The following is a 21,846-nucleotide window of genomic DNA, read 5'->3' as shown; positions in this document are numbered from 1 at the left end:
CAGGATCACTAACTGTAGAGCCAACATTTATTCTTTAAAGAGTAATTTTAAAAAAAATTTTTCTTAATAAAGACTGAACAGAAAAAATATGATTGTTTTTACTCATCAGAGAAGATAAATTAAAGGGCCAAAATTAAAAAAAATTCTGGATACCATATCATTAAAGTCTCCTGAACAAAAATAAAAAATGTGGTAAGGCAGGCTGATAATCTTATCATTTAAAGAGGAATAAAAAATGAGAAAACAAAGCCATCAATTCACCATGTATTCAATGGATCTACATTCTCATTATATTTAGGGATGATGGGACCAAATGGATGACTGAGTAAATGAATGAATAAATGAATGAATTTTAAAAAGGAAAGATAATAGGAGAAGAAAAAGGATTTATCAAGTAAATACTATTTGTCCTAAGTGTTTTACAAATATTATCTTATTTGAATGTAAAAAGAAAGACTAAATATAATTTTTACAAACTATTATAACAATTGACTATGATTAATCCTTTTGGGAAGCCATGCAGAACAATATTTCTTTCTCAAACATAAGAAAAAGCAGGTTTGAAGACTTACCTTGGTTTCTTACTACATAAAAGGTAAAGGAATGATGATAGCTGTAAATTAATCCTTAATCCTCTACTTTTGCTAAAAACAATCCACGACTAAAAGGGTTATTATTTATAAATGACATATATCCATCTAATTTATCATATCATGTTCCATAATCTATTCCTATCTAATCCCAGAAAGCATCTTGTTAAAAATTGATCCAATATACAGCTCACCTGTTGTGTCTTCTTGTAACCCAACATCAAATGCCAGTTTATCTGTTGAAGATCGGGAGGTGGAAAGACAGCAAAGATACTAGAAATAAAGAAGTAGGTATTTCTTCATCATTATATGTTTATATTCATGACCAGTTTCTATGATGTAAAGTAATATACCATTGAGCTGCCTAAGTTATATCATAGATAATAGACCTTTTCCATAAACAGGCTCTTTCTTTTCTAACCATGGGGTTTTAATTGCCTATAATTTAGAACTGTGTTTAAGCTGCATTGATCAAATTTAATAGCCCAAAGTGAATTGTCAGTCCCTATTTGTTTCAATTTCCCACAAAAGATGGGAGACATAGTAGCAATAAAAGAATTGCTCCTTGGGAAATAAGTAACTGAGGACTAAATTAGATCCTCAGACATGTTGTATACATCTTGTGTAGGAATTCCATGAAGATAAACAGAATAGACTGTGATTCTGAAGAGTAATCCAGATGAAGTTAGAAAGAGCAGGGAATTATCATTGGCTAAAATGAGAATAAATACAGAGAGAAAATGAAAATCCTCATAAAGGAAAAAAAAAAGCATCAAGGCAGCATTGACAAGTGCATACCAGCTGGGACCTGGCTTTTTAAAACTTTGAGTTAGCACATATTTGACTCATTACTTCTTTGAATTGATTTTAAAAACAATGCAATAACAATAATACTACTTGACATTTTGAACAGTGATTAAAAATTACAAATAATTAGGAAGGATGCTTTTCTCATTCAGATTACCTAAGTGCTCACTACCAACTCATTCTACCTAAATTAAACTTTTAAAATATTATGATCTAATATACCCTTAAAAAGTGTATAAAAACATCTGTTTGGTGCTAGAATTTAATTGTTAGTATCTATAATTCTGTGTACAGAAAGAAGGTGTCCTTGGACCACATGGCAAATGAGTTTAACATGTTTACTTACCATACCACTGTAGGAATGTCGTAGTAATATGGCATGTCCATACAAGAGCGTCCGATGGCCACCACCTTGTGCAGTCTGAGCAGACAGAAGAAAAAGCAGAGAAGTTTTGAAAAAAAACCTAGCAACATCCCTATAAGTTGTTGTACTTTCCAAACATTCTATTACAATTTAAAATATCACAGAGCTTTTCTACAAAATATCTTTTCTGATCCTTCTATATACTTTCTAAATATATTATTTACATGTTAGGTTCATGAAAGATCTCTAAAAATTAGAATGAGGTATTTTAGGAAAATTGAATTATACATACCAGTGGAAATAAAGCTTGATAGAAAGAAGTTAATTTTTAAAAATCCTATGTTCCCATAAACAAAATTGTCTATAGGAATGCTATATTCCAGAAAACATTTACTACAAGTTATTAACTACAACATAAAACATTTCATCAACTTTTGTTTCTTAAATATCAATCCAAGTAATAACTTTTCCTTGACTTATTTGGATTTGTTAACTTCAATGAATTATTGCACTTTAACATCAGAGTTAAAATTTACAAGTAACCAAAACTAAGATTAACTTAACTGATAGTTGTTTGACTCACACCAATCTAAATGCATGATTAAAAAGCAAAGATGAAAAGTTCTGAAGCATTAATACCTCTAAGTAGAAAGATATATATTTATAATTTTTGAGCATACTTGAGAAAGTTGAGAAGAGAGTTTCAATCTTTTTTCTGAATTTCCTTTGATTGATACATTCATATTTTTCTAACTATTTAAAAATTGGATTTTGTTTTTCATTGTTTCAAATGTAAAATTTTGGCAGTCTGAATTAAGCTAACAGAATTCACAATTCTGCAAATAAATCTCATTTGAGTCAATTTAAAATAAATTATTAAAAATGTAATAGTACTGCAAGGTATACAATACTCTTCTAATCAGGCACAAATAAAATCTTATAATTAGTACACCCAGGTGTGAGGCAGTGAGAAGGGCTACATCCCCAGTTTAGGAACTTTTGACAGATTACTTAATCTCTAATTGCTCCTCACCTTTGAAAAAGAAATTTGTTAATTCTGGTGTCTTTTTGGTTTCTCCAAACATTTAAAATCCGATATTCTAATATATGCTAGAACACCGAGACGTGTTAAAGTTCTATCTCAGATAATGCCTATTTATGCAATCTTGAGGGATTCTCTGTAGCATTCTGGAGTTTTTTGTAATACTTACAAATAGGAAATAGTTACTCATATCAACATCAATCAAAAAATAAGAATTTTTCCATAAAAAGTTATCATGATGACAGGGAAGATCAATTCACAAATTGAGAAGAAGACAATGTTAAAACACCCATGAGCAAAACCCCAAAGGAAAATGGGAAGTGTCTTGAAGCCAGAAAGATTTCATGGAAGAATTTAAAAAGAAGCTTTAAAATCATATAAAAGTAATAGAAGTAAAAATAGGTAAAGAAATGAGAAGGATGCAAGACAATTATGAAAAAAAGAGTAAACATCTTGGAAAAAAGAAAACAATTACTTGAAAAGCAGAACTGGTCAAATGGAAAGAGAGGCTCAAGAATTGATTAAAAATGGAAAAGGAGTGACAAAAAGGCCACTGAAGTTAGAATTGGGCAAGTGGAGACTAATGACTCTATGAGAGAGACATCAAGAATCAAAGAAACAAGAATGAAAAAAAAAAAAAAAAAAAAAAAAAAAAAAAAAAAACCTCATGGGAAAAATCACTGATGTGGAAAACAGATTCAGGAGAGACAATATCAGAACAATTAGACCATCTGAAAGCCATTATCAAAAAACACTGGAAAGTATCTTTCAAGAAATTATCAAGTAATTAAGGAAATATGTATAGAAGAGCTGCACGTGTTTAACATATATATTGGATTATTTGCCATCTAAGGGAGAGTGTAGGGGAAAGGTAGGAAAAAAAATTGGAGCACAGGGTTTTACAAGGATGAATGTTGAAAATTATCCATGATTTGAAAATAAAAAACTTTAATATAAAAAGGAATTATCAACACAAAATGCCCTGATAAACTAGAAACAGGGGCAAAATAACTATTGAAAGAATCCACCAATCACCTCAGAAAAGAAATCCCCAAATAAAAATTCCAAGAAATAATATAGTCAAATTTTATAACTGTCAGTCAAGGGAAAAATTACTGCACTAGCCAAAAAGAAACAATTCTAATATTAGGAATTATTTAAACCAATTTTTGATAGAGGCCACTGGTCAATAGGAAAATTTGTCTGCTTCCAAAAAGATAAACGCTTCTATTACAGATGGAAAATTCAAAATTATTTAAAGAAGAAAAATAAAAATAAGGATCATTTCCTTTTATTTGATGCAATTTCATATAGATTAATGAAATTGTAATAGTTTTCATAAATGTATAGGCTTTTATGCTGGTTGTAGGAGCTAAGGGTAACCTGAGATGAATATGAATATAAGTTTGGCCAAGGGCTCAATATTCATTCTCTTCTGCTCTAGTTAAAGTGCTTGTTTTTCCTTTGAATTTTAGGAAATGCATTTCCTTGCATTCCTTTTGCATCTGTTCTCAAAATCAGAGTTAAAATTGTGTAAGATTTGTCCAGGGCATTATGGAGCAAGGGCATGATTTGAACCTAGGTCTTCCTAGGTCTTCCTGAATCCTAAGCCAGCTTTCCTCCTTTGATCACTATCACTAATTGTAAAAAGATCTTCAAAAAGAAAGCAAAGAAAACCATCACCTAATCACCACACAGGAAAATTACAACCAAACTTACACAGAACTCAGCAGTACAGCTTTGACTTATTATAAATTAAGAGAAAAATATATGTAAAATATATTGCAAACTTTTACTGGCAAAACGAGGTGAGAAAATTACACAATTTTAAGAAAACTAAAGCGGGTTGGGGGAGAAAAAGTCATAATTACTTGAATATTTTAGGCAAAAGCACTTTTCCCCTGAAATATTTAAGTCATTGATTTCAGTCTCATTTTTTAATGACATAACAGTCACATTCATCAGGAAATTTTGTTTTCCTACATTTAAATTTTAAATGTCTATACTATCTTAATTCAGAAATTCTTCAACAACATAAAACAATATCATAACAAGTAACTGAATAGAGAAATTAGTATGTAAGGAAAGATCTCATTAATACTGATCTGCTGCTGTCTGATGGCTTTTCCATTTTCCCTATGTTTTCGCCACTAATTAGTTCAGACAGAAGGGCTTCCCTAATTCTACAGATGAAGACCAAAGCAGTTAAGTGACTGGCCCAGCATAACAGGGCTAATTATCAGAAATATTACTGAAAACAAAGTTTTCTGACTCCTATTTTAAAGTTCCTTTCTTTTCTGCCACTATACTTGGAAATAGCATGCTGAATGTATGTCTGGAAATAGCATGCTGAATGTATGTCTGTTAAATGCTTACATATGAAGAAATAAGTAATATTCCAAAAATCCATAATCAAAGTTCCCAATAAAAATGAATAACAAGAATGTGTGGTGCCTCAACAGAGTTTGTTTGTTTTTAAGTTTGGACAATTCTAAGACTTTGGGAACATCCTATATATAAACTTAAAGGGCAATGAATAAAGGAGGTAAGAGTGGGACTGAGGGTGGGTTACAGAAATGAAGACTTGGATGAAAACAATTTCTTCTCTAAGACTATAGTTACAGATAAACTGACCTTCAGTTTATCTCAGATCTAAAGTTATGGATCTCTTCTCTAAGACTATAAAGTTATAGATAAAACTGACACTCAAAATTAGTGGAGAGAGTTTTCCTAGGAAGAGCTCCTTAACTTGGTGAAATCACAGGTCCAGCTTTCCCTATCTCATCCCCAAAATGAATACATCATAGTCAATCTTACCATGTAGTTAAATGCCCTATTTGCCACACAGATATCTTTAGTTACTGAAAACACTGGAAGCTTTTTATTAACAAATCTATTTGTCCAAATTTCATTGAAAGGATTGTAAGTAACAATTATATACAATTGTTAACATAACACAAATGTATGTTGAATATATAGATATACATATATATATATCCATATGTATGTGTACATGTATATATACCAACATATATGTATGTAGACAAATGCATATGTATATGAGATATATATATATACGTCACCAGAAGAATTCTTTTGGCAGTGAAAAATGATGGAATAAATAATAATGGTAATAATCATAAATTTTATATAGTTTTTGTCAAGAACTCTGCTAAGCACTTTGCAAATATTTCATTAAAGCCATCTATAGTCATATGAAAAAGTTCTCTAAATCACTATTGATTAGAGAAATGCAAATTAAAACAACTCTGAGATACCACCTCACACTTCTAGTATTGGTTGAGATGACAAGAAAAGATAATGATATGTGTTGGAGGAGATGTGGGAAAATTGGGACACTAATGCATTGTTGGTGAAGTTGTGAAATGATCCAACCATTCTGGGAGAGCAATTTGGAACTACGCCCAAAGAGCTATAAAACTGTGCATAGACTTTGATCCAGGAGTGCCATTACTGGGTATGTATCCCAAGGAAATAATAAAGGAGGGGAAAGAACTCACATGTGGAAAAATCTTTGTAGCAGGTCTTTTTGTGCTAGAAAAGAATTGGAAAAGGAGTGGATGCCCATCAGTTGGGGAATGGCTGAAGAAGTTATGCTATATGAAAGTAATGGAATGTTATTATTCTATTAAAAAATGATGAACAACTTGATTTTAGAAAGATCTGGAAAAATGTGCACAAAGTGTTGCTGAGCAAAACAAGCAGAATCAGGAATACATTGTACATAATAACAGCAAGATTTTGGGGTAATCAACCATGACAGACTTGGTTTTTCTCACTGGTTCAGGGATCCAAGGCAATCCCAATAAACTGTGGAGGGAAACACTATTTGCATGCAGAGGAACTATGGAGACTGAATATAAATCAACATATGCTATGTTTACCTTTTTTCTTTTTTTTCTGTTTGTTTTTTTTTCCTTTTGTTTTTTCCCTTTTGTTCGGATTTTTTCTCTCCCAAAATAATTTGTAAGGTAATGTGTTTTTTTAAATGAGTATATATGTATAACTAAAAAAACACAAAAAATGAGTGTCCAAGGATTAGAAAAAATAATACAAATATTATTTCATAAATATTCCATATGTTTAAAATCTTAGTATATTATAATAAAACAATATCTCAAAGACATGAGAATATGCTACGTCTAAGTAGCCCTGCTACATATAGTTATTTGGATGTGGGCAAGATTTTGGTTACTTTTAGTCAATGCCACTTTTGTTGGCAATATATTCTAGAGTTTAATGGCATAAGAAGTATGGCTGCCCCAGATTTAATTCTTTTTATCCTTCTTCAATTATAGTAGATGAAGAATTCTAGTATTTAAAAAAAAGCACTATAATGTGGTTTATTTTAACTAAATGTTTCAAAGGTTCTCTTTCAAAACTAAGTAAATATTTAATGTCATAAATTTAGTAGTACCCCACAAAGATGTATAACCCAATCATTTATGCCTGCCAATTCTGTGAAACTCTTGCAGAAAGTTCACCAATGGGATCTATCTAACATGAGAGAAGGCTTTCATATTTTTTAATGCCATGAAGGTACCAGTAGAATACTCTCCTTTTTTTTGCTCTTATGATATATAAACAGTTTTTCTTCCCCTTCTGCCAAAAATACTTTGATGACATTCTTTGCTCCTGCTCTTCAGAGTTGATTTTTGGTTATGTGATTCCTATTGTTGTGTTCTTTTTGAGAATGAGTCTCAAATTGGATATGCACTGGTCATTCAAAGGCCAGGTTCCATTTCTAGATGGGAAGATTATATTTGCAATTCATAAGAATTTTCTCTTTATTTTATTTATTTTTTTGCTGAGGTAATCAGAGTTAAGTGACTTTCCCAAGGTTCCACAATTAGGAAGTATCGTCTGAGATCACATTCAATTCAGGTTCTCCTGACTTCAGGGCTGGAGCTCTATCCACTATGCCACCTAGCTGCCCTGAATTTTCTTTTTATTAGGGCCGTTAGAAGGAGTATATATAGACAGAGAGCAAATATATGTGTTGAATTTGAAAGGATAATAACTAAAATAATAAAAATAAGGGGTGAAAAAGAAATATACTAAGAAAAAGCAAAAGGGAGAGGTAGAATGGGGTAAAATACCTCATATAAAAGACGCAAGAAAAAAGGTTGTTTTTTTGTTTTGGTTTTTTGTTTGTTTTTTACACTGGAGAAGCAGATGGAAGGTAATAAGAAAGAATGAGTGAACATTACTCTCATCAGAATTAGCTTCAAGAGGGAATAATATTCACACTTATTTGGGTATAGAAGTCTATCTTACCCTACGGGAAAGTAGGAGGGAAAGCAGATAAGACAAAGGGAATGGAGTAAAAGGGGAAACAAGACTAGAGGCAAGAAGGAAGAAGGAAAAAATACTTCTGATGAGGGAAGGTGTGAAAGGAGAGAAAATAGAATAAAAAGGGAGGATCAGAATGGAAGGAAATACTGTAGTGTTTAGCAATAGTAACTGAAAAAAATTGAATAAAGTTTCTCTGATAAAGAGCTCATTTCTCAAATATATAGATAACCAACCAAATTTACAAAATATGATACATTTCCCAATTGGCAAATGATCAAAAGATACATTTTTCAAATGAAGTCATCAAAGCATTCTATAGCCATATGGAAAACTGCTCTCACTACTGATTGGAGAAATGCAAATTAAAACAATTCTGTGGTACTACCTTTTATCTATTATAGTGGTTAATAGGTCAGAAAAGAAAAATGACCAACGTTGAAGGGAATATGAAAAAAATGAGAAATTAATCAATTGTTGGTGGAGTTGAGAACAGATTAAACCATTCTGGAAAGCAATCTGGAACTATGTCCAAAGATATATAAAACCATGCATACTCTTTGACCTAGAAATATCACCATTAGATCTATACCCAAAAATAATTTTTTTAAGGAAAAGGACCTACATGTACAAAAATATTTATAGCAGCTCTTTTCTGATAGCAAATACTTGGAAACTGAAGTAATGTTCCTCAGTCGGGTAATGGATGAACATATGATGTGATTGTGATGGAACACTATTGTGCTACAAGAAAGGATCATCAGGATGCTCTCAGAAAAACCTGGAAAGATTTCCATGAGCTGATACAAAGTTAAATGCATTATATACAAAATAATAGCAGGATTTTAAGATGATCAATTATAAATGAATTAACTATTCTCAGCAATACAATCATTAAAGACAACTCTGAAAGTCTTATGATAAAAAAAGTTATCCATCCACAAAGAAAGAACTGATGATGTCTGAATACAGACTTAATTATACTTCTACTTTATTTATTTTCTTGACTTTTTGTCTGTTTCCTTTCACATCACAATTTATTAGTTTTGGAAATCATTTTTCATGAGTAAATATATATCACCTATATTAAATTGCCTGTCTTCTCAATAAAGTGGGGTGAAGAGAAAGGGAGAGGATTTGAAACTCAAAAGTTTTAAAAATTAATATTAAAATTGTTTTTACATGTTACTATGAAAAAAATAAAACAATGCTATCTATTGTACTGAATATCCTGTAGAGTTTTTCTAACCATATGTATATTTATGAAAAACAATACAGATGGACAATGAATTGGACCTAGAACTTAAGAAGAGGGCACATAAGGCTAGATTCCTATGAAACAATTGCAAAGCACTTTTACTGACTCTTAAGTTTCTTATAAGTTCAATTTAATAAAAATTTTAATTTATCTATAAATTGTGGGAAGGGAGAATTGGTAATGGTATTGATTCCTGTAAATATGTTTTTGTTTTTATGAAATAAGAAAATGAAAAATAGAAAGGAAGAGGACAGTTATAAAAATATTTCAATCTTACCTTCATCATGAATTTCTGTAGGAGCATAAAAAGAAAAAAGAAAGCATTAAACATTCAGTTGTTCAAAGATTTCCAAAACTGAATTTTCTTTTTCTGGAAGCCAAATGGAGCTCTCCAAATTATAAAACATAAAAACACATTTGCAACATTGTCACAATAAAACTTATACTAACTACAAGTGAGAGAGCAAAAACTGCAACCAACAATACATTTATTGACACCTTTGAATTAATACCTTTCTTTTAAAATATGTTAATGCTATGTTTGAATGTATTAATTATTAATTAATATTCAGTGTATTTAGGCAAAGAGAAAACAAAGTGTAGTTAGATGTAGAACTTATGGACACGACAGACACTATTAGTAAGTGTTTCATCACTTTATTTCAACTTTTCATACGAAAAAACAACATGATCTAAAGAGTAGAGCAAATGAGTAGTTCTGTGCATAAGAATTAGTATATGTGACACATCTTAATCTAAATTACTCCACTAAAAGGTTTATTATTTCATGCAAAATAAATGTACAAGAAAAAAAACAAAAAAACATGAAAACACTAAGTTTGAAAGACTGAAAAATTCCTTTTCAAATGACACATTTAGTGCCAATACACTAGTGATACAGTTTTTTTAAAAAAAATTATTCAATTATTTAAAAATTCCAAATAATAAGTTCTTGAAGGGAGGAACTATTTTTCTTTCTTTCTATTCAGATTCTCAGTCTTTAAGCTAATGCCTGGCACATATTAAGAACTCAACATATGCTTTTTGACTTGACAATGTGTATGTGTTCCTAGAATATTTCTTCTGTAATCTTAGCATATTTCTTCAGTGAATTTTCCTATGACTTTGTACAAAGAGTCAGGAGGATTAGAAATTACATTTTATTTATAAACTTGGAGCAAAATATTAGTCCAGGAGATGAGTGCATACTTAAATTAGTAGTAAGTGAAACTAAGGAAAAAGGATTTTTCATAAGAAAATTATCTTTTAAATACAAGAACTCTATCACCCTGAAAGATAGCTATATGTGAGTTTCTGTCTTGGAGTAAAGTAAAGATACTATCAGGAAATTTACTGAGAACAATGTCATTGCACAATTTTAGACATATAGGCTGTTAACATACATTAATAATTGAATTACAATATTAATAATGTTGCTTTTATTAAAAACTCTTCAATAATTGCTATTCAACATTTGAAAATATGAAAAACAATTATCATCAGTAGAATAATAAGACAAGTTTTATCATGGAGTACAAAATGAAGCCTAGGAGAGACTAATGAAATTGTGTCAAGATAGCTTAATGGTCATAATCAATATGCATTTTTTCAACAAGCCAAAAGGCAGTTCTAGACATGGATCTAAACCAGATGTTCAATCTAGAAACCAAAATGGTTATATACTTTGTAGCCAAACATGGAGAGGCTCTATGTTAAAAACAAGTTTAAAACAAGGCCTGGAACGGACTGTGTATCAGATCAAAAAATTCAGACTTGTATTGAAGAATGTAAGGGCCCTTTAAATGGGCAGCACCACAGTGCAACAGGAGATTGAGTGCCCCAGGAAGTATTCTCTGTGGATATTAGGACTTCTCTGTGGGTGGGATCTTGGCCACATTGAGATAGCTTCGTAATGGGTGACTCTCTCTCTGATTGGCTGTGTGTGTGACCTCACAGGCCCTTTATAAGTCCACTGCAGACACCAGTCGCTCTCTTTAACCTGGCGCTCTTTAACCTGGCTCCCTAACCTGGGGTAGCCAAGCCAAGAGGATGGAGCCGTGAGAAGTAAGGAGTTTGGTAGTGAACACATGGGTCTTCTGACCAGGTGTTCACTAGGGAACCAACAAGTCAGGACATCAAGTCAGGGCATTATGTGAGTAGGTATAATAAAGGCTTTTAAGATTACACGTGGCTGTTCTTGAGTGCACCACCGGTTATTAAACTATAGATTCAAGAGATTGTGGCCAGAGACCTTTGAAGGCCTCAGAGGAGGTGAGCCGAGTAGAGTTGACACGGCAAAGTTCAGTGGTCAAAGGTACTCTATTGGGCCTAGGACAGACTAGTAATTGTAACTGCCAGGAGGGCATGTTACAGAAGAAAGTAAGGAAAAACCATCAGACCACAAAAGTATGACTTAAATTTCATCCCTCAGGAATATGAAGTGAAGGTGATGAATCAATTTAAGGGATCAGATCAGATAAAATACCTAATAAATTATGAACCAAGGATCAGGAGGCACCAACAAAATGCATTTCAAAGGAAAAGAAAACAATATAGCTATTCAGTGAAGCTTTTGAAATAGCTGAGGAAAGAAGAAAAGTGAAAGATAAGGGAAAAAACATATCCAACTGCATGCAGAATTCCAGAGAACCACAAGGAGAGATAAGGTTATCTTAACTGAGCAATACAAAGAATAGAAGAAAACAATAAAATGCATGAAACTTTCCCTTGATAGAAAATATGAGATATCAAGGGAAAGTTTCATGCAAAAATGGGCATGATAAAAAACAAAAAAATCATAGGCAGAAGCAGGAGAAAGTAAGAGAAAGTGGAAAAAATCCCCAAAAGAAATATAGAAGAAAGATCTTAATATTACTGATGACTATGATGTTGTGGCTACTAATTTAGAGCCATCCATGAGGTCAAGTGGAACATTGCTAACAGTAAGGTTAGTGGAGGCAATGGAATTCCAGATAAGTTATTTATAATTAATCTAAAAGATGATGATGTTAAAGTTCTATATTCAACATGCCAGCAAATTTGGAAAACACAATTGTGATTGGAAAAGATCAGATTACATCCCAATCCTAAAGAAAGGCAATGCCAAGGAATGTTCAAATTACTGAAAAATTCCATTCATTTTACACCCCAGCAAGGTTATGCTGAAGATTCTGCTCACTAGGCTTCAACAATATGCAAATCGAGAATTACCACAAAAGCAGGATGGTTTTGAAGGGGCCAAAGAACTAGAGATCAGATTGCCAACATTCACTGGAGAAAGCAAGGGAGTTCCAGAGAAACATTTATTTCTCCTTAATCAATCACTATACTAAAGCCTTTGACTATGTGGCTTACATAAAAATGTGTCAAGTCCTTCAAAGAAATGGTACTATCAAATTATCATATTTGTCTCCTGAGGAGCCTGTATGCAGGACAAGATTGGAAAAAGAGGCTGATATTATCACGGTATTTATTTAGCTTAAATGCACAATGCATCCTGCAAATGCAAGCTAGATGAATCAAAAACTGGAATTAATGTTGCTGGGAGAAATATCAACAACTTCAGATGATATAATATGATGGCAGAAAGTGAAGAGATATCAAGAAGTCTCTTGATGAGCATGAAAGAGAAGAATGTAAAAGCTGGCTTGAAGTTTAACATAAAAAAGACTAAGATCTTGGCAAGAGATCCCATGGCCTACTGGCAAATAGAGGAAATAGAAGTGTTAGATTTTATATTTTCAAATTCAAAGATCACTGCAGACAGCCATTGCAGCCATGAAATTAAAAGTATCTTGATCTTGAAAGAAAGTTATGGCAAATCTGGATAGCATAATAAAAAGCAGAGATATCACTTCACTTACAAAATTCTGTGTAGTTAAGGCTATGACTCTTTCAGTAGCAACATGTGGCAGTAAGAGTTGTACTAAAAAGAAAGTTGAGCACTGTAAAATCGATGTTTTTTAATTGGGATGATGGAGAAGATTTTTGAGAGTTCCTTGAATGGCAAGAAGGTCAATTCAATTAATTTTTAAGGAATTAATTCAGGCTACTCACTGGAAAGCAAATAATGAAGTTGAAGCTGAAATACTGTGATCACATAATAAGAAGATAAGGCTCATTGGGAAAGATGCTAATATTAGGAAAGATGGACTGCCAAAAGAAAAGGGACAGCAAAGGATGGGATGGATAGATAGTGCCATGGAAACAATGAACAGAAGCTTGAACAGACTTTGAGAGACAGTGGAAGATACAAGACTTGGCATGCTATGGGTCTTTACGCAGTGGTCCTCAAACTTTTAAAATAGGGGGCCAGTTCACTGTCCCTTAGACTGTTGGAGAGCTGGACTATAGTAAAAACAAAAACTCACACTCTGTCTCTGCCCCTCAACCCATTTGCCATAATCTGGTGGGCCGCATAAACATCCTCAGTGGGCCGCATCTGGCCCACGGGCCATAGTTTGAGAACCCCTGGATAGGGTTAGAAAGAGTCAGACATAACAACAGTGATAAAATGGTCAAATTGATACAATTTGCTTCAAATGAGCTATGATTTTGGAAGTTTTTTTTAAAGTTATCTAATTTTTAAAAATAGTATATGAACTCTTTAAAATTTTGCAGGGATGCAAAACAGGATAGTTTTTTCTTTTTTTTTTTTCTTTTAGAATTTCTAATATCCAAATGGCTAACCAAGTGGGAAAAAATAGAAAGGAATAGAAAAACAACTGTAAACACTTTTAAATAAAATGGAATTTATGTATGTCAGCAGATTTCCACAAGAAAAAAAAACTGCAAACTTGACTGAGAACAAGCATAATAGAACATAAAAGTATATTCTATATTAAAATAGCAATAAAAGAATTAGTATTTTAAGAGACAAAATAGTTAAGCCTTGGTTTTGTTTGTATAATGTTAGTTATAATGGTATCAAAATGTCTGCCAAATTTTGGCAAAGTTGCAACTTAAAATGGTTTAATGACTCTTTAAAATATCACAATTCATCTTTTAAAAATAAGTTGATGGGTTTTTTTTCCTTTCAAATAAAACATACATGTGAGGAAAAGGAAAGGAAGGGCTTACTACAAAATGCATATTCCGAAGCTGAAAGGGTTCTTAAAAACCAATTCATCCCAGAAAGGTTAAATGACTTAGTAGGGTAAAATAACTGGTGGAGTTAAATGATCTCACAGTGCTTCCAGTAAAATCTTTGGGTTGCCTACTTGTTTCCTTCTTTGTTTGCTGGGTTTGGAGGTGAGAATGGTAAAGGTTAGAAAGGAAATGGGAAGATGCATCAGAGAATGTGAAAATTCTACCTCAAAAAGATATTAAGAAGGAAGGGAATCAGCATAAAAATTTTAACTATTAACTGATGATAAAAAAAAAACATTGGCCAAGAAATACTAAAAGGAAATCCCATATATGGAGAAAATAATAAAGAAAATGCCCTTGATTTATGTCAGAAATGTTTCATATTTATGTCAAGCACATGTTATAAGTCTTCATCTAAGGATGAAAACTTTGAAGCATTTTGCTCAAGTGTTTCATTTAGTTTCCTAAATGATAACATATATAATACTGACTTAGAAAGAAGAGTGTCCACAGTTGTGAACAGATCCAACCATTCTGGAAAGCAATTTGGAACTATACTCAAAAAGTTATCAAGCTGTGCATACCTTTGATCTAGCAGTGTTACTACTGGGCTTATATCCCAAAGAGATATTAAAGAAAGGAAAGGGACCTGTATAAGCCAAAATGTTTGTGGCAGCCCTTTTCATAGTGGCTAAAAACTGGAAATCGAATGGATGCCCATTAATTGGAGAATGGCTGAATAAATTGTTGTATATAAATGTTATGGAATATTATTGTTCTGTAAGAAATGACCAGCAGGATGAATATAGAGAGGTTTAGAGAGACAACTCTTACTGCCACATATTGCTGCTGAAAGTGTCATAGCCTTAACTACATAGAACGTGATCAGTAAAGTGATGTCTCTGCTTTTTATTAAGCATTTTACCATGCTGTCCAGATTTGCCATAACTTTCCTTTAAAGAGCAAGTCTTAATTTCATGGCTGCAGTAGTTGTCTGCAGTGATCTTTGAACTTGAAAATGAACTGATGCTAAGTGAAATGAGCAGAACCAGGAGATCATTATATACTTCAACAACAATCCTCTATGAGGATCAATTCTGATGGAAGTAGCTATCCTCAACAATGAGAGGATCCCAATCAGTTCCAGTTGATCAGTAATGAATAGAACCAGCTATACCCAGCGAAAGAACACTAGGAAATGAGTGTGGACCAAAATATAGCATTTACATTCTTTCTGTTGTTGTTTGCTTGCATTTTTGTTTTCCTTCCCAGGTTATTTTTACCTTCTTTCTAATTTTGATTTTTCTTGTGCAGCAAGATAACTGTATAAATACATACATACATATATATATATATATATATATATGTTGTATTTAACAAATATTTTAACATATTTAACATGTATTGGACTACCTGTCATCTAGGGGAGGGGGTGGAGGGAAGGTAGGGAAAAGTTGGAACAGAAGTTTTTGCAAGGGTCAATGTTGAAAAATTACTCATGCATATGTTTTGTCAATAAAAAACTATAATAATAATAAAAAAAGAAAAGTATCCACAGTGGAAATAGTAAGCATGTATTCTAACATTTCATCCTAAGAGAAATTTTCTGGAACATAGGATCACAAAAGGAAACAAAAAAGTAAGTAAAGCTGGTTAATTGTCTTAAAGAGGGATTAAAATTCTTTTGAGATGATAGACACTCCCATTGCACAGAAGTACTAAAAACAGTAACTTTGTGATACAATTTAAAAAAGACTCCTAGAGTTGGAGTCTGAGAAAATAGATGTGAATCCTAATACTTGAATACAGATTCACAGAGTGATCCTGAGCATGGCAGTTTAATCACTCTTGACACCAACTATATAAAATGAAGGTGACCAATAAAGTCCTTTTTCCTATTAAAACTATGATTCAACTAATCAGGCTCGCTCACACACACACACACACACACACACACACACACACACACACACAAAAGGAATGGGACCACTAATTAGATGGATTTCCAAAAAGGAAGTCTAGTCTTTAAATCTATAGCAAAGAGATTGGCACATTGAAATAATTTATTTATTTTCATTCATAATAAACTAATCTGTTTTCAGATTTTGAGTATGTAGCCCTAATCTTCCTTTTATCTGATACCCAGTTCAATAACCTTAAAGAAGTGAACTGATTCAAAACAGACTGAGGAAAATAAAAATGGTATCATTTTAATGACACTATTATGTTTAAGTTTAAAGTTTGCTCCAAAAGAAGGAAAAAACCTCAATTTTAGGGGTCCTGAAAGCCTACTCATTAAAGAGTAAACAAAAGAATACAGACTAAAAATATTTTACAAAGAAATATTTTTTCATCTTTATTAATACCTTCATTGTCATGATTCCTGGAAGTTTTAATCTGTTAGGATTTGGGGGGAAGAGTCAGAGGGGTATGGGAGTGTATGGGGTCACTAGAAAGACAATTAACTTATTTAAAAAAATATAGCAACACTGTATTAAAAACTTATACACTTAAAAAACTTTAAAGTTATCTTGTAATCATCTTCGGGACAGTAATATAAAAAGAAAGAGCACAAATAAAAGTAGATGGAAAGAACAAGGAAATACTAGGAAGCAAGGAGACTAGATTTTTAGAGTATATTCAAGACTTATAAACCCCAAGGATAACAGACAAAATATATATATTTGAAGCTAGCAAGCAGTATGATCTCAGCCTGATCATTTCTTAAATTAAAAAAAATCTCTTTTAATTTAAATCACCAAGGCATTGGCTCCCTACACAAAAAGTTTATAGTATAATCTTTGCTGCACACATCATAATTATTATATTAAAATAGTCAAACTTTATTGCAAGTTTACAGTTTCAGAGTGAGAAAGCAGCAAAGATAGGTTTAAATACCAGGCCCTCTACACCCTTTTTTTATTAAAAATCTGGCAAAGTCTTCATAGAATCATTAAATATCAAAACTAGAAGAGGTCTAACAATGTCACTCCTACTCAATAAACTGCAGTAGCTCCTAATCATTCCCAGAATTAAATATAAAATCCTTTGTTTAGTATTCAAAGCCCTTCATAACCTAGCTACCTCTTACTTTTGTAGTCTTCTTACACTTTATACTACCAACCATGTACTCTTCAATCCAGTGATACTGGCCGCTTTGCTATTCCACAAACAAGATATTGTATATTTAAGCTCCAGATATTTTCTCTGGCTGTCTCCCATGCCTGAAATGCTCTCTCTTCATCTGTACTGCTGGTTTCCCTGGCTTCCTTTTAGTCCCAATTAAAATCTTATCTTCTATAATAAACCTTTCCTAAACCCTCTTAATTCTAAGATCTTCACTATCTTAATTATTTTCAATTTATCTTGCAAGTAGTTTGTTTTTATATACTTTTTTGTTTGTAGTCCCCCATTAGACTATGAGTTCCATAAAGATAAGGACTATCTTTTGACTCTTTTTGTAACCTCAGCTTTCTGCATAGTGCCTTTAAAATCATGAAGTACTTAATGAATATTTACTGACTGATGGAAAGACTCTAAGTTCCTAGAGCACATTAACTATTTCATTATATTATTTTTTTTCACTTTATATTCTTTTTATTCTCTAACAATTATAGTACCTGCCAAAGTTTGAGGGCTTAATAAATGCCTATCAATTGATAATCTAGTACATTTTATTTAGAAAACAAATCAAATCATGCCAAATAGTACCTAGAAAAAGATATTTCTATTTTAAGATCCATGGAATAAAATTAATCAATACTTGTAATTGCTTTCTACTGGTAATACAAGCAAAGCTGGTAAGCAAAAGAAGATAAGAGTTAATAACAAACATGCATTAATAGTTCATTTCACACAAATTTTTAAAAATACACTGAGTCACATACCCATTTTTCTATATCAATTTGCTGTGGAAAGAAAATCAAAATAAAAGTAAATAAAAGACTACCAAGGTAACAATCACTAAAATATCTTCATATAGGTCTCCAATATCAGTCTTTTAAATTACTATTTCCTTAGCTTTTTTTTTAATGCTAATCAAAAAAAGTTATTTAAGTCATCATATCTAACAAAGATGCACATAATATTTAAAAGTAAGTATCAATTTAATATTATTCAAAAATGTTGATAGTTATAAAGTTGAAAATACACCCATTCATAAAACATCAGCGTAGGTCAACATAATTAGTGGTCAGACATGAACACAAATTTAAATGTATACTAAACAATACTATTATGTTCTTTGCTTAGGAGCTATTCTTCTAATAATCTGATACATTTAAATACATGCATATAAAATTATGTGTATATATGTATAAAAATAATACATTCATATAAATATATAATAGATAAAATATGCATTCTTCTAATCCCAATCTTCTATCTCTGTGTCATATACAAATGGAATATAACATCATGATTTTTTTAAAAAGCATTTTACATTAAGACAAAATACCAGATCTTAATAAGTAAATCTGAAATAATTTCATCACCAATAGAATTTAAAGAACACCACATTATTAAAGAGTTTGAGTTTATTTCCTAATGCTCCATGCTTGTTTTTTGTTGAAAGGTAGTCTAGAGTGCTGGATCAATTGCTAACCTTGAAGCCAGGAATCAACTGTTTCACTTGCTACATGGAACAGTAACTTGCCTTCTCAATACTGTGGTCAATCCTTTTAGAATATAAATTACAGATGCATTCTTTATCTGTATTTGTAGAAGAAAATTCCAAACTAGTCATTCCTTCCACTAATGAAACTACAGATACAGGCAAAATACTTTTCACTGAATTTTTTAATCATGAAATTATTAAAGGTTAGCTATTTTCCCAAATGCAATATGTACAAGAACCATGACAAAAGATTAAAATATCTTGGCACCAAGAGTGCCAAAATCAAGAGCATAACATCCGATCCAAAATAATTCTACAATACTAATTATTTGATAGGTATAAGTGTATCGTGAAAATGTAATTATTTCAACCTGTTATTATACTGAATTAGATTTGCATAGCAAATGGTCAAAGGATATGAACAATTTTCAGATGAAGAAATTAAAACCTTCTATAGACATAAGAAAAAACTGCTGAATCAATATTAATCAGAGAAGTACAAATTAATTAAGACAACTCTGAAGTATCACTACATACCTCTCAGATTGGCTAATATGCCAGGAAAAGTCAATGAAGAATGTTGAAGGGGATATGGGAAAACTGGAACACTAATACATTGTTGGTGGAATTGTGAAGTGATCCAATCATTCTGGAGAGAAATTTGGAGCTATGCTCAAAGAGCTATTAAACTGAGTATACCCTTTGATCCAGCACTTTGATCGAGCTCTTTGGGCTTATATCTCAAAGAGATTTTAAAGGAAGGAAAGGGACCCATACATGCAAAAATGTTTGTGGGAGTCCTTTTTGTAGTGGTAAGAAACTGGAAACTGAGTGGATGCACATCAGTTGGAGAATGGTTGAATAAGTTATGGTATATTAATGTTATGGAATAGTATTGTTCTATAAGAAATGATTAGCAAGATGATTTCAGAGAGGCCTGGAGATACTTACATGAACTGATACTAAGTGAAATGAGCAGAACTAGTAGATCACTGTACACAGCAACAACAAGATCATATGATGATCAATTCTGATGGATGTGGCTCTTTTCAATAATGAGATGCTTCAGACTAGTTCCAATGCTCTTGTGATGAAAAGAGCCATCTATACCCAGAGAGGACTGTGGGCACTGAGTGTGGATTACAACATAGCATTTTCACTCTTTTTATTGTTGTTTGCTTGCATTTCATTTTCTTTCTCATTTTTTCCCTTTATGATCTGATTTTTCTTGTACAGCAAGATAATTGTATACATATGTATGCATATATTGGATTTAATGCATATTTTACCATGTTTAACATATATTGCATTACTTGCTAGATAAGAGAGGGAGAGGAAATGGGGAAAAATTGGAAACATACGGTTTTGCAAGAGTTAATGTTGAAAAATTATCCATGATTAACTTTTGAAAATTAAAAAGATTTAATAAAAAAAGATTTTATAGCAAAGTTTTTGAAAAAAGAAATTCACTTAACAGATAAATTTCCAGTCCAGATTTTTCATCAAGAGGTAAAAACCCTACTCACTTTAGTATGTTAGCTGATTGATGATATAATATCACACAGAGATATGAAAACTATTACAAACAAGCATAATAAGAGACTTGATTTATATCTTCTTTTATTTGTGTGATGAAAATTTAGTCACATTCAATTAGAGTGTCATTTTGTTGACATCACCAGAAATGTATTTAAAGATCTAGTGAAAAGTTCTAAATCAAGCTAAGTTTTCCTTGTAATATTCTATTAAGAACAAGATTTTTCAAGGAGGATTTGAAAGTTAAAAACATTTTTAAAACAAAGCTATAAAGAAATACATACTGAGTGGAGGAAAAGCCTTAATTCATTCATTTTTACTATAATTATGGATATCTAGCTTCTTACCTGGATTCTAGATAAAACAAGTGATCCCATTTCATTCCATTTTCCCCAGCACTATGTCTCCTTTATCAGACTCACTTTTACACTAATTTTCAATTTTTTCCTATCTACTGGCTGCTTCTATGATACCTACAAATGTTGCCATATCTCCCTCATCCTTAAAAAATTATCTTTTGACCCAAAGATTTCCCTTTCATGTCTAAAATCCATAAAAAGATCATATACAATAGGTGCCTATATTTCTAATTCTCTTTTAAACTCTGCAGATTGGCTTCTCATTTCATTATTCAAGTAAAAGAACCCTCTCCAAAGTTACCAATTATTTAATCCCAAATCTGAAGGTTTTTTTTTTCTTACATCCACATGCCTCTTGACCTCTTTACAGCTTTTGATAGTATCACTCTCCTCTTATTAGATATTTGTAACACTTCTCTTCTGATTCTCTGCTTTCCACTCTTTCTCATATTCAACAAGACATCTACACTGAGGTTAAATTTCTATTAAACTACACTGCTTTTAATTATATGAAATGATTTTGAATATCTGCTTTATGATTGCTCCTTTGCCACAATTTCTTTTTTTTCCCCCTGAGGCAATTGGGTTAAGTGACAATCATTCCCAAGTCTTGTGACAAACAAGATGGAAAATTATAAACATTTTCTCCATTTCTCATAGCCACTTGAAATTAATGCCTAATATATCCATACAACAATCACTTCTCCAGCAGCTGCCATGGTCTTGCACAAACTGATCTATAAGCTTACAAAAGAATAAGACTCTATACCCACTTTTATACTCTCTGTGGCTGAAGCTAAAATCTTGGTCTGGCATTACACAGCATTCTGGTGCAACAGTACTCAGCCAGAGAGTTTCCAAAGGAACTAACTAC

At 31.9% G+C, this 21,846-nt stretch overlaps 1 protein-coding gene across 2 annotated transcripts in view; it reads right to left on the bottom strand.

Annotated features, from left to right (window-relative positions):
• RYR2 (ryanodine receptor 2) overlaps window positions 1-21,846 on the bottom strand; it is a 699,155-nt gene that overhangs the window by 428,198 nt on the left and 249,111 nt on the right. The window contains exons 1-3 of one of the 2 annotated variants that reach the window (XM_074262494.1): window positions 9,652-9,793; window positions 1,744-1,818; window positions 785-863 (exon numbers count right to left, since the gene is read on the bottom strand). In XM_074262494.1, the coding sequence (XP_074118595.1) occupies window positions 785-863; window positions 1,744-1,818; window positions 9,652-9,705 (208 nt within the window). In that variant the 5' untranslated portion in view covers window positions 9,706-9,793. Of the gene's footprint in view, window positions 1-784; window positions 864-1,743; window positions 1,819-9,651; window positions 9,794-21,846 lie in introns of those variants that run through there. The other variant, XM_074262493.1, reaches the window with a different exon arrangement.

This window comes from Sminthopsis crassicaudata, chromosome 4 (assembly GCF_048593235.1).
Source record: "Sminthopsis crassicaudata isolate SCR6 chromosome 4, ASM4859323v1, whole genome shotgun sequence".
Classification (NCBI taxonomy): domain Eukaryota; kingdom Metazoa; phylum Chordata; class Mammalia; order Dasyuromorphia; family Dasyuridae; genus Sminthopsis; species Sminthopsis crassicaudata.
Note: the sequence above shows the minus strand (reverse complement) of the source record. Positions and strands in the feature narration are given on the sequence as shown.